The 14,425-nt window shown below is 36.5% G+C and overlaps 2 protein-coding genes across 6 annotated transcripts in view; both read left to right on the top strand.

Moving 5' to 3' along the window:
• Positions 1–10,772, top strand: part of ndrg3a (ndrg family member 3a) — a 34,281-nt gene extending 23,509 nt beyond the window's left edge. For 3 of the 4 annotated variants that reach the window (XM_039674051.2, XM_039674052.2, XM_039674054.2), the window contains 14 exons: positions 3,050–3,155; positions 3,246–3,366; positions 3,717–3,779; positions 3,922–3,982; positions 5,258–5,344; positions 6,244–6,300; positions 6,423–6,526; positions 6,609–6,674; positions 6,788–6,839; positions 6,926–6,973; positions 7,107–7,142; positions 7,285–7,336; positions 9,177–9,215; positions 9,727–10,772. In XM_039674051.2, coding sequence (XP_039529985.1) covers positions 3,050–3,155; positions 3,246–3,366; positions 3,717–3,779; positions 3,922–3,982; positions 5,258–5,344; positions 6,244–6,300; positions 6,423–6,526; positions 6,609–6,674; positions 6,788–6,839; positions 6,926–6,973; positions 7,107–7,142; positions 7,285–7,336; positions 9,177–9,215; positions 9,727–9,893 — 1,059 coding nt within the window. In that variant the 3' untranslated portion in view covers positions 9,894–10,772. The remainder of the gene's footprint in view (positions 1–3,049; positions 3,156–3,245; positions 3,367–3,716; positions 3,780–3,921; positions 3,983–5,257; positions 5,345–6,243; positions 6,301–6,422; positions 6,527–6,608; positions 6,675–6,787; positions 6,840–6,925; positions 6,974–7,106; positions 7,143–7,284; positions 7,337–9,176; positions 9,216–9,726) is intronic. The other variant, XM_039674053.2, reaches the window with a different exon arrangement.
• A 99-nt stretch (positions 10,773–10,871) lies between these two features.
• On the top strand, positions 10,872–14,347 carry sla2a (Src like adaptor 2a). 2 transcript variants are annotated; one of them, XM_039674071.2, is made up of 8 exons: positions 10,872–11,326; positions 11,564–11,700; positions 11,852–11,957; positions 12,039–12,125; positions 12,505–12,608; positions 12,703–12,849; positions 12,967–13,096; positions 13,215–14,347. In XM_039674071.2, exons 2-8 carry the CDS (start codon positions 11,619–11,621, stop codon positions 13,333–13,335), a joined length of 777 nt encoding a protein of 258 aa, XP_039530005.2. In that variant the 5' UTR covers positions 10,872–11,326; positions 11,564–11,618; the 3' UTR covers positions 13,336–14,347. The 2 variants fall into 2 exon arrangements, with proteins under 2 accessions (XP_039530005.2, XP_088981424.1); XM_089125298.1 differs by having other exon boundaries at positions 11,663–11,700.
• The last annotated feature ends 78 nt before the right edge of the window (positions 14,348–14,425 follow it).

Below are 14,425 nucleotides of genomic sequence, written 5' to 3' on the forward strand. Positions count from 1 at the left end.
CCCGACTTGGAATTTGTGTTTTGGATGCTCCCACCAGGCTTCTTGACTAGCTAAACCAGCAACATACTTGAATTTCTTCAGAAAGAATGGGCTGGTCGATCAGCGTTACTTTATTGTGAACAGCAGGTTGCAGGCGTTGCAGTGAAGAGCACAGAGAGGAAGATGATGTGCAAGTTTATGTTTATGGTTTTTAATGAATATATTGCAGAGTTTAAATCACCTTCTATTGTAGACCTAGTCAGGAACCATGATGACCCATCACTATTTGTCCCACTGTTTTCTTTTTTTCAGGCTAATTCCTATTCTGCCCCTCTTTCCAGACTCTTCCACACTCTCTAGACCCACATGCTGAGTTTAAATGCGTGATTGTGTGTGTCTGAAAGATTGAGAGTGTGTTTGGCAGAGGGAACAGGAGAGACTTTTTAAAATGTTGCATTTCAGACTCTCCCACTCTCTGGCCTTGGTCACTCATGTCCCTGAGAGCTGAAAACATTCGGACACGTTCCAAATGCAACCAAATTTAAAGCCAAGCACCAGACATTTGCACCTACTCATTTATACCTATCTCACCCTGGCCTGCACAGAGATCCAAGTACTACCCTATAAAATGATTTAATGAGTAGGTTTTTTTTTTTTTGCTATTGAAACTAAACTTGAATAATACCAGGTTGGTTTTAGTTACATCTCAGCCATGAATCATGATTTGCTGCCTGCTAGTTGGTTGAAGGTGGTATTAGGGGGCGGGACATTCTCTAAATACCATTTGATTTGACAAAATCGGTGTAGTGCAGGATGTCATCAATATTTTTGGCATGTTTACCTATAGGAAGGACTGTGTATATTGCTTATATCTGCATAAATCTACATTTTTTCAGTGTTTTAAACAAACCACAGTAGCGAGTGACCAATTTTTCTTCGATTTTGTAAAGTACATCCGAGTGAAATGGGTTATCGGAAAGCATGGACTTGATTGTTATCTGTTGGTTATTGATCAGCAGAGAGAAGTCGGTCATTTCTCCGGAAGATCCTGTTATGATATTAATTTAAGAGTTACAAAATCAGTTTTATTAATCATTCACAATAGAATATTGGTGAATTTCAATGTAATGCCAACTTCAACATATAAGATGGCCACAAAGCGAGAAAGGTAGCAAATAATAGCCAGTAACAATGTTATGACTCATTAACACAAAGAGCTTCAGTGTAGAAGCAAATTTTTTCTCTCATCTCAGGACTCCTGTGTCCTTTTGCTGTGACTCCTTCTATAATTGATGGAGAGGAAGCTGTGATGCGCAGAACTCTCTCTACACACACACACACACACACACACACACACACACACACACACACACAATCACTCAAGATGAAATTATTAAACTCTATCCAGGACCTTAGTTGATCCTCCCTCAATACAAAGCCCTGGACAAAATTCCCAGTTTTCCCTCTTGACTACAGTTCTTTCTCCTTCTGGTGATATAGATTCCATAATTCTAATTTTATGTCCTTCTGTCCTATCATTCTTCTCTGTATTAGTACTTCTCCTGTTGAGGAATCTTTCTGCTCATATGATGGCTCCATCTTGTTTTATACCAGTTGGATTTGAAAGGAACTTCACAGTCTGGTCCTCATTGCTCCATATGGTTAGGACAGTCTGGATAGACTCAGTCAGTTGGTTAGCATTTGCATTAGGGTTATATGAAATAGACTCTTTGAGATAATAGACCGACTTTCTGTAAAAATAGCAGTATGCTATAACAATATGAATACAAATTGTGATGTAAAATTTCTGGTTGGCTTGCTACTAAAATTCTCAGGAGCTGGCGCAGCCATTTAGATTGTAACTGGTGATTTCAGCTATCCAGTTTTATGTGCAATATGAATCTGACAATTCTGTGAATGTTAAGACTCAAAGCTTTACTCTGTTTGAAAAGCACCCTCTCTGTTTCTTATGTGAGCTGCAGTGCGTTACAATTCTGCTAAGTCATACTCTCAGGATGATGGTTTTGTTCTGCGGCCGCTCCCTCTGATGGCTCGTCAGCATCCGGCCAGCGTCCACATTGATAGTTTTGATTTTACCTTTCTGTTTAGAGGTTATCTTATCATATAGACTCAAATTTGGTGTTGGTTGATTTGGTGGAGTTTTTTTTTTCTCATGCACACGAGCCTGCATTCATTGAATCAAAAATGCAGTAAAACAGTAATATTGGGAAATATTATTACAATTTAAAATAACCGTTTTCTGTTTTCTATATTTTAATATGTAATTTATGAAAGACACAATCTCCTTATGATTGTAACATTATTATACCGTCTTTAATGAATCCTTGATTATATTCATTAAGTAGAAATTACTTTTTAAAAATCTTATTGAGCCCACACTTTTGAACGTTAGTGTAGTGTTTATGTTTGCTCTTGTATTGAGGATAGGTAACTATATTGCAGCACTAATTGGGCACTTGAAAGGATGCTTTATAGATTTTGGCTTTCTTCCTAAACCGATTTAGATGATGATGACTGGAGTGAAATTAAAGTACAAAAAAATTCACGGTTCATCCTTTCAGCATTTATCTATATTTATTTTTATTAAAACATTATATCTCTGGATTTAGATCACTTACATACTGTAAATCCAATGGATTTCAGTATGATAAATTCACATGGATAAATCCCTGGATAAAGCCATGTAATAATTTTTTCACTAATCTTTTTTAAAGATTCTTTAAATTAGCCATAAGCCAAAATCTGTGTATAATGCAATGAAAAACATTTCTAATTCTAAGCATTTCTAAGGCACACACCCATAATGCAACAGTACTGATGTGCAGTTTTCTTGGCCTTCCTGCTAGATCTATCTATTGATCCTGCAGCCATCTGTCTCAGCCACTCATGGGAGATATCACTTTCTACACAAATACATTCTTCCTGAAAGCAACAGCACCAACATTCACTCACTTAGTAGCAAAGTAAACCCTTAAGCATTTCCTTGCAGCCTGACGAAGTTTTTGAGGAGAGATTTTATTTCCTGGATTTGACTTGTTGTTTGTTCCAGGAGCATGACATTGAAACGCCCCATGGTGTGCTCCATGTGACCATGAGGGGCAGCCCTAAAGGCAACTGCCCTGCCATTCTCACCTACCATGACATCGGCCTCAACCGTATGTGAAAAAAATGAAATGACAGACAAATTGTACACTTGTCGGAAATCTGAGTGTGATGATGACGTTGGTGTTTTGGTTGGTTTTCAGACAAGTCCTGCTTCAACACCCTGTTTAACTTTGAGGACATGATGGAGATCACTCAGCACTTTGCCGTCATTCACGTGGACGCCCCTGGCCAGCAGGAGGCAGCACCCCCCTTTCCCACAGGGTGAGTGGCACGTCCTGACCGCCAATGAGGCAATACTGCCATTATTTACATGGTCAAAATCTTGATTACAACGCCCTGCATCTTGAAAAACTATTTCTGCTGATTTGCACGAATTTCGAAGTATTCAAAATGCATGTGAGTGGTCAAATGTGAATGTCTTTTCTTTTTTTTTTTAGATAAACACAAGTAAAACACAAGTTTTATTTCACAAAATATGTTGTTTGAATGTAGTACAACACTTGATGTAGCAGAGTGGTGTTATTTATTACTTCTATTACCTTGGTTAAAATTGGTTGGTTATATTCCCATTGATTATATAATTGTCATTTTCTGTCTTTGTTGCTCTTCAGGTACCAGTACCCTACCATGGATGAGCTGGCAGAGATGTTATCCTCAGTCCTGACTCAGCTGAAGTGAGTAACAAAGTCCAGCTGGTGCATTAGCAATGAATTACTCTCTACCACATCACTCAGACCGACAGAACAGGACATCACTGCATCTGTTGCATCTGTAGATGTTGAAAATGACACAGGATGTGTATGTATCCGTTTGCAGGGTGAACAGCGTGATTGGCATTGGTGTGGGAGCAGGTGCATACATCTTAAGCCGTTTTGCTGTGAGTTCAGACGTTTTCTGCTTTTCATTTCACTTTCATTTTGTTGGCTTAAAACATTGTCTGTGCCTTTATCTCCGTCTAGCTCATTCTTTCTTTCTTTATGACGGTATTGAATCCCCTAAATTAGCATTCTGTTTGCCTACGTAATACTGAATTGCCTCCCAAATGCCTCGGTGTAACCACAGCAACATTTTTGTGTCTCAGCTGTAAACAAGGAACATGGATGCCAACAGTTTAACCGTTTGCCGTTATCTGTTTTTATCTAAAGGAAATAATTGCAACTGGATATGTATTAGTGATTGATAACCCCTGCATGAATCAACAAGATTTTTTTTCCTTCTGTCTCATGTCAAGTTCAAATTTTACTTTCCCTGAAACATTTTGACTGGCCCGTTATAAAAATGTTTCATTGGAAGTATAAAACAAATCTATTAAAAAAAATAATAAATAAAGAAATGTTTTCTTTAAAACAACTATTTACAGCAAAGAATTAATTAGTTTTTAATATAATTAATTAAATAAATAATACATTTACAAAAAGAACTTCTACATCATATACCACTTTAATCTTCATAAACACTAGATTTTGTAAATGTGTTATATGCTTACTATCAGTTTTTTAATATTTCTATATATTTTATCCTTTTATTTTGAATAATTTTAGTTCTTCAACTTGAATTTAGTTTTATTTTACTGATCATTCCTCAAGTTTAAGTTTTTATTATATTTTCAACTAATAATAGTTTTAGTAAACAATAAAACACCGCATATTAAACTGCGGTGTATATCACATATTTTTTATATCATCCCCACCTGCCCTTTTAGTCAAAAAAGTGCCGCAAAAGCTGCATTGCCCCCAGAGGCTCTGAATGCAGGACTGTTATTACACTGCCTGCACTGCAGCCTCAAGCATCTGAGGCTATTGATCAAAGTCTAAATATCTCTGACACACTCACAAGCCTGATATATTCAGCATTTCTTTTATGCAAAACAACCCATAATACATCCCTTTCGCTCCCTCTTTTCTCATTCACGCATCACTAAGTGCCCTGTGTTATTTTCCTGTGCTGTGCTCTCTCATCCTCTCTTCGTGTGTGTGCATAGACTGGCTCGCTGAAAGATTAATGTCACTGGCAGTCAGCTGCAGGAAGATGCTTTGAGTTCAGCTGCTGAAAGCTCCTCCTCGGCCATGACTACATGCATTTTTAAATCACTCTCCCCACGTTGCCCTCATTAAAGACCCTAACTCCCTAATTTCCTGTGCTCTGTCTGCAGCTGATTCAGCCATCCCTGGTAGAGGGGCTGGTTTTGATCAATGTGGACCCCTGCGCTGAGGGCTGGATAGACTGGGCTGCTTCCAAGGTAAGTTAACACTTTGATCAAACAGATGGCAATTATTTATATTATATATATATATGGCGATCAGCTGTCCGTCCTGTTTTCCTATAGTCTTAGGTGTCTTACATTACAAAAGTTTATTGCTTTATGCAATAAACTCGTGCTTCCCTGCAGTAGGTCTAAGGCATGTTTACTCAGGTGATCAGGGACCCTGGGTATCTTTCTCCTGGTGTTTTTCAGAATCAGTTGAAAGGTCTCTTTAGTGTTCTAAATTATTGGAATGAATTATGACATTAATGTTTTCACTGACAAGGCTTAAGCCTAGTTCTAGACAATTTAATGCTGCGTTCATGTGCTATGGAAAATAGGATATTTTCCACTTGTGAACTGGTATTTACCAGTGTGTTGCGTTCAAGTGTCGTATTGTGGTAAAAAGATGGACCTGTTATTTAGCTAAAACTATTTTAGATTGCTTAAGTCATCTGCAACAGCAAGAAAATGATTTATCAAAACTCAGAAGGTAAATAATATGCTGTATATTTTCTAGATCATGAATAGTATATATATTTTTACCATTCACGACTCTCGCAGTGCTCTCCGCAATTTTGAAACGGTCAAAGGTTATCTCATCTCGGCAACTCGTCCATCAAAATATTCTATGAGTTGCCCAGTGGTAAATACCACATGAGGGGGTGTTCATGTGCATTTTCCACGTCGGCTTTTGGTATTTACCATAATTACCACATCACATAAACGCAGCACTGACATATTTTAAAATGTCATCTCGAAATGCAAAATCCTGGCTTAATCTAAGCCCTGTCTGTGAAACTGTCTTAGGGACTGTACTACAGGCGCAGCATTATGTTTATATTTCATTACTTTCATAGTATTATCCATATCCACATTATTCTATTTTCTTTTAGCTCACTGGGTGGACTAGCAATCTAGTGGACACCGTGATGTATCATCACTTCAGCACTGTGAGTAAACCCATCTGGCTTTACAATACTCATTCCCATAATGCTTCGTGAGCACAATGAGAGCCAGCTGGCTTTTATTTATCTTTAAAGTAATGTTTTTATTTATTATTCTGATAAATTAGGAGGAGCTGACTGACAACCAAGAACTGATTCAGACGTACCGCCTGCACATCGCCCAGGACATCAACCAGGACAACTTGGCCCTTTTCTGTGGCTCGTACAATGCGTAAGTTACTTTTCATTAAAGAAATCGCCTGTATTGGTCATTACTTATGCTGACAAACTAAATTAGGTCTTTGGTTTAACAGCCGTCAAGACCTTGGAATCGAGAGGCCAGTTGTTGGCCTCAATGAGAACATTGTGAAAACGCTGACGTAAGCTTTTATTTCATTTGATTATTATATTTGATTATAGGTCTTTGTATTGGTGTTTTTTTTTTGTTGTTTTTTTTGTCTATTATTTTTCACCACTGTCTGTCCCTGTACAGATGCCCTGCTCTTCTGGTGGTTGGAGACACTTCCCCTGCTGTGGAGGCTGTGGTAAGTTTGGAAGTACAAGGTCATTTCCCCCCTTTTGTTGCTGTATCCCCTACTTCGAAAACGAATGAATTATTTTTATATTACAGGTTGAATGCAACTCTAGGTTAAATCCAACAAAGACCACCTTGCTGAAGGTAAGACAACATGGGTATAGTCTAACATTTTGGTCTATTTAAGTGGAACATTGTGAACTACGTGTATTTCAAAGTGATATTTGTATATTTTTATTTTTTCTTACTTTATTTGAATTCTCTTTCTCTATGACAGATGGCTGACTGTGGTGGTCTGCCTCAGGTTGTTCAGGTTAGTCCTGATCTTTTAATTCTTGATATTGAACACCATATTAAACACCTCCGCCCCTGCTGTTATCTTCACCAATGTTCAAGTGTGCATAATGTAATATGAATGTGTAATCCCGTTTATATTACCTCTAATCTCCCAACAGCCTGGAAAGTTGGCCGAAGCCTTCAAATACTTTGTACAAGGAATGGGATACAGTGAGTATTTTTATCCGTTTACCTCAGCGTTTGACCTTTTCTAACCTGTGAATGTGTCTTCAGTGAAGTTAGTTTAATCTGCAAGGCAATCTGGGACAGCTTTCTTCGTAAACATGCATTTGTTTATCTGCGTTTCTGAGACACTGGCCCATTCTGATTATCAATTCAGCACAACACTATGACTAATGGTCGTCTTTTATTGAGAAAAATCCGGCTCAGGGAGTCTGTCTTTGTTTCTTTTCTCTTTTCTTTTTACCGCACACAACTCACCATGACTTCCCACACACCCTGTGTTTTGATTAGTTTTCCTTCCAAACTAGAGACGTGTACGAAATAGCAATGTCCTCTGAATGAGCCCTCCCCACTTTTTGGTTGACAGGTTTCGGCGCACCAGTATAGTGCTTAATGTGCTGCCAGCGCTCTGTGTGAAAAAATGTCACCCTCTCTCTGACCTCATACCTCCCCCTCCAAAGATACTTGCTGTTTCATTTCTGCACTGTTGTATAGTCTTTGTTGCAATCAGGCAGGAATCTACATGTCAGGCGTCGGACCAACGCAGTAACTTTTCAAGAGCATAATACTTTGTAACATTCATCCCAGGCTTTTAAATTAAGCCATCAAAGCTCTAGAGATTTTTTAAAGGGGGTCACACCATGAGGAAAATAATTGCTAAATCTTATCTTGAGATTGAAGAGAACATTGTGCTATAAAAAACATACTTTGAAACATTCAAACATGACTAAAAAGAGCTTCTTCTTTTTTATTATTATGGGGCGACAGTTATAGAGGTATCCGGAGGTCATATATAGTGAAAAGATGACTGGAAGTTAGAGTGAAATTGGATAATAGTTATGAATAACTTCATTGTGAATATCAGGGAAAATTATTAAATAATAAAAAGATGCCAAAAAGATTTGTAGTTATTAAAGAGCTTTACCCGTCATCCATCCTAAATAGTATTTGCAATTAGAATTAGTATGTCCCAGATCATTGTGTTGTAATGAATCCAAAGATACCCAGATAGTCTACTATTACCACCATTAGAGATGCAGATCCGCACACACTCTAATGGCTAATATTGTCCACAAACCATTGTGCCTTAGATGAGGCTTCGATAAGAACTACAAGCACTAATAAAAAACTACAAACATGGCGAATGTCAACTGTTAAGTGGAGAGGGGTTTTACTCGTGATTAACAATCAGTATCTAAAGTGATGAAAGAGTATTTATTTAAAGTCATCCACTTTATATTTCACTTGCAACAACTTTTCATCATTTATAGAAGTACAGTTGAAAGGATCCATGTATTTAAGCGACAGAGTGGTTCGTTAAAATTATGACTAAGTAGTATGTCCCAAAGCTTCCCTACTCTTCTGCTACACACTCAAAAGTATTTACATTTTCTTCACAAAAACAGTACATCTTTTAAGGGGTAGTATAAGTAGGCGAATTGGGACACAAGTTTTTTTTGCCTCTTGGCGCCCTCTGTGGGCGAGGAGCCATAAATTAAGCATTAGGCTCAGCTCACGGAACTGCAAAAAAAGGATTTGTAATTTAAAACCCTGCAGAAAGGCTACTGAAACACAGCTGTAAACAAGTTTTACTGTGGTAATCAGTATGGTTGAGGTTGTAACTAAGTTGCAAGGGTACGTTTTAAAACGCAGCCGTCCCTGACAACAGTCAGTATCTGAACAGTATCTAGCCTGTATTCAAATTAACAGAAATATTCAAAAAAAAACATTTCCATGAAATACCTCACACACTTTTCTTTTTATACCAAAACCTGTACACATATCTTATTGTTCTGTCTACCTGTCTCCCTTCAACATTTGCAAACAGTTCCTCATGTTTTGCTCAGCCATCTGAGCACTGAATCAGGTACCCGGGTGTGATCCAACATTTATTTTTGACTGGTGTTTACATGCTTGCATGGTTCACCTCTGTGCTTGTGTTTAGATATATTTGCATGTAGATTTTTAGATTTTTGACATGGTAATATTTAGTGGTTGACCGAAATGTGTTTTTCAATTTTGTGTTCTTTATATATATATATATATATATATATATATATATATTTTTTTTTTTAGTTTAGTTTATTTTCCACATTTTTCAGAAGGTATGTGTTGGTTTTTAGGTTTGCTCGAATGTGTCTTTGCACTGTGTTTGGTAGATCTACATTTAGTCAGAAATGCCTCTATGTGCACATTTATACTTTAATGTGGGCAGAACCATGACGAATATGTAATAATCTATTATTACATTCTCGGTTTGGTTTCCTCTTGCATGGTGCTTGCTCTACCTGTTTTTTTTTTTTTTTTTTTTGCAATTATCCCCAATTCTACTGAAGACTGAAATAATCACATTCTCATATCTCACTCCCACCTCATAGTACCAGCGGCTGGCATGACCCGTCTGTCTCGATCCCGGTCCTCCTCCTCCAGCATCACATCCATGGACGGCTCACGCAGCCGCAACCTGAACAGCCCTCTGGACGGGCCCAACTCTGGAGTTCTGGACAACCAGGCCAGGCCACAAACCATGGAGGTCTCCTGCTAAGGAATCTGCTGTCTTCTGTCCTTTCACCCCTCACCTCCTGTTATTTGTGTCCTAGATACCTACAAGTTTCTAATGCCTTTAATAGTGAGGTAGGGGAGGCTCGAAGGAAATGTATTATATGCTGAAGGTATGCATAATGAATATATACAGATGTTACTATACGCTAGCCACATTTTCAATCATAAAAGCAGATACAATTAAAGACTAATATATATTTACACATGAAGGGTCTTCCATCATGCTTTTTATTTTCATTTTTTTTTACCACGGTTTGTGTTACATGGAATTAATTCCACCTCTTTTATGAGCCACACTCACATAAAGGAAAACACATGCATTAAAAAAATGTTTTTTATGTTTTATGGTGTGACCTGTGACATTTCCTGTGCTCTTATCGTGCTACACTGTGTGCTATTGTTTAATTTGTTATGTCTTACAAATGTGTTTTGTTGTTGAATACACTTTCCTGTTCATCATATGAATGTAATGAATGTTCAGTAACTGACTTTTGTTGTATTTATATTAAAAACTCTAATGGGTTATACTAAAAAACATCAACCATTAGAACACAATTGCTTGTAATGACTCGTCAGACAAAAGAAGTGGAATATTATTCTTTATTTACATTTTAATAATTGTTTCTTTTTATTTTTTTAAAAGTTACATTAAGCCATCACCCTTTTAAATGTTCAAACACAAAAGTAGCATGGACTTAGTTTGTACATTAATTAACCATTTTTTTAACATAATAATTCTTAATCAAAACATTAATAAATGTACACATGGAATGACAGATGTATACGAGTACGAAATGGTGTCTGACAAAGTCACTGTCCACTGATTCTCAATTACAAAATAAAGTTAGATCATGGAAAATAACACTGGCCATGCATTGTTTCATGAAGACGTTTATAACTGCTATACTTTTGCTTTCAAAATAGTATAATATTTTCAGAACCACTCCAGAAACAACCTATCAACGGTGTGCTTATAGGAGATGGAAGATCAAGTCACAAAGTTTCCAACCACGCGTGTACTTTTTTTGCCCCTCACCTCAAGCAGCTCTTCTCAGGTTGTGGTTAGGCTACACTATTTTTACCAGTCTCTGTGCCAAGAAAATGTTAGAAGCTCAAAGTTATCACGTACACACAAAAATACCTCATGAATGATTTAGCATTTGCTTAACTTTCACATATGTCCAATCTATATGTCTTTATCCATTCTATTTATAGAAGTCCTTAGTCCCTTACAACAGTTTTATTCTGACTGTTGTATGATTTATGGATTTGTAAAGTCTTAGCACAGGAAATCTCATTTGCATGTTGGTTAGTTCACCACAACTACCCAGCAGAGCACAGAAGTCAACTCACACGCACAACAGACAACAGAGGATAAAGGTATCGTCAACACCGTTGTGCATTCATCCAGTGATGGTGAGATTCCTATAGTTTGCGCTCTTTTATCATATGGCCTACCAATTATTTTTCTATCTTGTAATTTTAGCGTTTTCGCACACGAATTTGAAACAGAGTGAAGTATTTTTAGCTGTCTGGTTAAATGTTCATCTCTTAAACCATATTCCAAAAATAGAACCTTTATTTTTTAAGTCTGTCAAAATGAATAAATAATATTTTGTGTAATTGAACTTTTGAGTAGTTTTGTCTCTTCAGTTGGGTTTTCAGGCTGGATTATGTCATAAAATCAGAAAATGGCCATCAAATAACGATGGGGTGTCTAACAAGCAGACTGTGGCGTCGATCTGTTCACAGACTGGAGGATCCCGTATTGACGTCTGATGGGTGTTTGAGTAAGAGCGTGATTATGCAATTAATCTTCCACATATGAACAGCTTTTCTTTGTCAAACACCTCTAACTAAGTTAGTTTTTACTCTGTATTAAATATTTTATCAGTCATGTATGTGTATAATTATCCCTCATCTCTGTCTCTTTTACTTAAGCTGCAGGAAATCACATGCAGATGGCAGTGGCTTTATGCAACTTTTCACCCCACAGGTCTGATGTACATACTATATTTTTAGGAGACAGACTGAACATTATATCCGAGTAAGTAAAGATTTTTTTTTGACATAAATGCATGTAAGTCAGTGCTAAAATAAATTCAGAATGGTTTGGTTTCTGTTACAGAGATGATGACATGTTGAGGGTTAGTTGTACATCAACTGACACAGCGTTTTTCATTCCTCACACGTACATTTCCAAAGTGCACAATAGGTCAGTCATGTTCAGACTTTTTAAAAAGCATTCCTTATTTCCAAAAAGAAAAGAAAAAAATACAAATGCTAAAAACATTTTAAACTTACTGTTCTTACTTACTTACTGCCCCCCCCCCTCTCTCTCTCTCTCTCTCTCTCTCTCTCTCCCATGTAATGTATCTACCACTGTGTCTATCATAAAAATAGTGAAAAAGAAAAACATAGACAAGGAGAGTGTTATGTGATGTCATCAGATTATAATTAGGCAGTGGATTAGATTATAATTAGGCAGTGGATTTAATCATACCACGTGATCACTGCTGATTGAGTGATTTTGAAAAAAGTGTGATTATCGTGTCCATTATTAACTTTGCCAAATCTTGTTTATTTCAATAAAGCTGGCTGTTTGAAGGGATCACCAGGAGAAATGCAGAACAACTTCTTATGCTGCCTCAAAACTACTCTGGATGTTTTCTAATTCGGGAAAGCCAGTCATGCCCTGGTTAGTCCATGCTAAAAGCAATTTATTGCTTGCCATCTTTTGTATTAATAAGTCTATTACTTAACCTTAACAAATGCATTGCTGTTGGTTGTAGGTTCCTATTCACTCTCAATACGACAAGATAGAGGCCATGTGCACAATGTAAAGCACTACAGAATCCATCAGCTCGACAACAACTGGTTCTATATCCACCATAACCGTACCTTCTCCACCATCACCCAGCTGGTAGACTTTTACTCGCGTAAGCTCAAATGACAATAATAACAAATTGCTCCTGAGCTCAGTATTTAAGACAGTCCATTGCATTTCATTTGAATGTTAAAATAGATCAGAGAAAATACATTTAATCTATTTACAGGACCTTTTAATGGAACGTACTGTCAGCTGACTGAACCTTGCTTACTTCATGACCCGAACACGACTGTAGCGCATACACCTTCACCAATAGCATTCCAGAGGTCCAATCTTAACTGGAAAGATGTGTCTAGGTAAGTTTAGTTTTTATTTGCATCACATTTTCCAGGCTTTTCTTATAATTTAGGGTAGTATGATGCTTGCTTTGGTTGTTCTGTGTTATTCATAGAAATAACTCCTATTTATCATCAGGTCGATGATTCAAAGGCAGTTAAAGGGGACGGATCAGGAGAGTCTGGTTAGTGAAGGACTGCGAGAGTCTATGAATTCATATTTTTACATCACAGAGGAGTTGAGCTGTGAGGACGAATGAGTGACATACAACAAAGAACAGATATTGATTAAAATCAATAATATTGATTAATATTGAATATCAGCCTTAATAATAGATGTTTGATGGGCATTTTGACCACAACGCTCTCTCCTGTACAAAAACATATAGGCCTGAATAATGATCATGGTATACTTTACAATATGGTCTCATTTGTTAACATTATTTATGTGTAAACTAACATCAATATCGAGGAATATATATATATATATATATATATAATATATATTTTTACTGCATCTATTAACCTTTGTTGACATTTTATGTTCATCTTTGTTCACAGTGCATTAACTCATGTTGACAGATACAACTTTTAATCTTAAAAATGTAGTAGTAAATGTTGAGATTAACATGAACTGATTAATAAATGCAGTAGAAATATTATTCATTCTATGTTCATTTTAGCTAATGTAGTTAACTAATGTTAACAAAAAAGCCTTATTGTATATTTTTTGTTATTTATTTAATAATCATTTTGGTTTTAATTTTATTTCGATTTTTTTTTAATTATAGTCATATTTTGTGTCTATTGTAGTGAGCAGGATGCATTACCTTGGGAAATTGCTCAATAGGACTTGGCAGACAGTAAAGTAACAATACAATCTATAAAGTAACTTACTTTAATACAGTTATGTGACATATGTGTCAGTATTTACTGTACATGGTCAAAATGCAAATGTATTTACCCACCTTTTAGAATTGTGAGAGCTGATGTGTTTATGTTTTGTAGTCATGAGACTGACCAATTGTAATAATGCAGGCCTATATATATACCCTTTAAATATGATATGAAGCAGATAAGGTTGCTGCATCTGTATTATGACATTGTCTGCACTTTCATTTATAGTTGAGAACTTACTCAACTCATTTATTTAAAATACATTGTATTTGATAGTAAAATACATCAGCAACTCGTTTTAGTCCATTAGTCCAAAGTGGTCACAAATGCTAGTCCTGCCTCTCATGATGTATATCTTTCTATTTTGATTTCTTTTTTTTTTTAAATGCAATTTAACATTACATTATAAAATAAGATTCAATGTTGATGTAGAAATGCTGAGTGATTTTTTAT

The sequence above is a fragment of the Pimephales promelas genome, chromosome 21 (assembly GCF_988280905.1).
Source record: "Pimephales promelas chromosome 21, fPimPro1.hap1.1, whole genome shotgun sequence".
Taxonomy (NCBI): domain Eukaryota; kingdom Metazoa; phylum Chordata; class Actinopteri; order Cypriniformes; family Leuciscidae; genus Pimephales; species Pimephales promelas.

What these genes read in the sequence shown, in the direction of transcription:
- sla2a (XM_039674071.2), top strand. Translation starts at nt 11,619, where the DNA reads ATGGGGTGTCTAACAAGCAGACTGTGGCGTCGATCTGTTCACAGACTG. An exon ending in GGAAAGCCAGTCATGCCCTG is followed by an intron (nt 12,609 to 12,702) that starts GTTAGTCCATGC and finishes TGTTGGTTGTAG; the next exon opens with GTTCCTATTCACTCTCAATA. An exon ending in AACTGGAAAGATGTGTCTAG is followed by an intron (nt 13,097 to 13,214) that starts GTAAGTTTAGTT and finishes ATTTATCATCAG; the next exon opens with GTCGATGATTCAAAGGCAGT.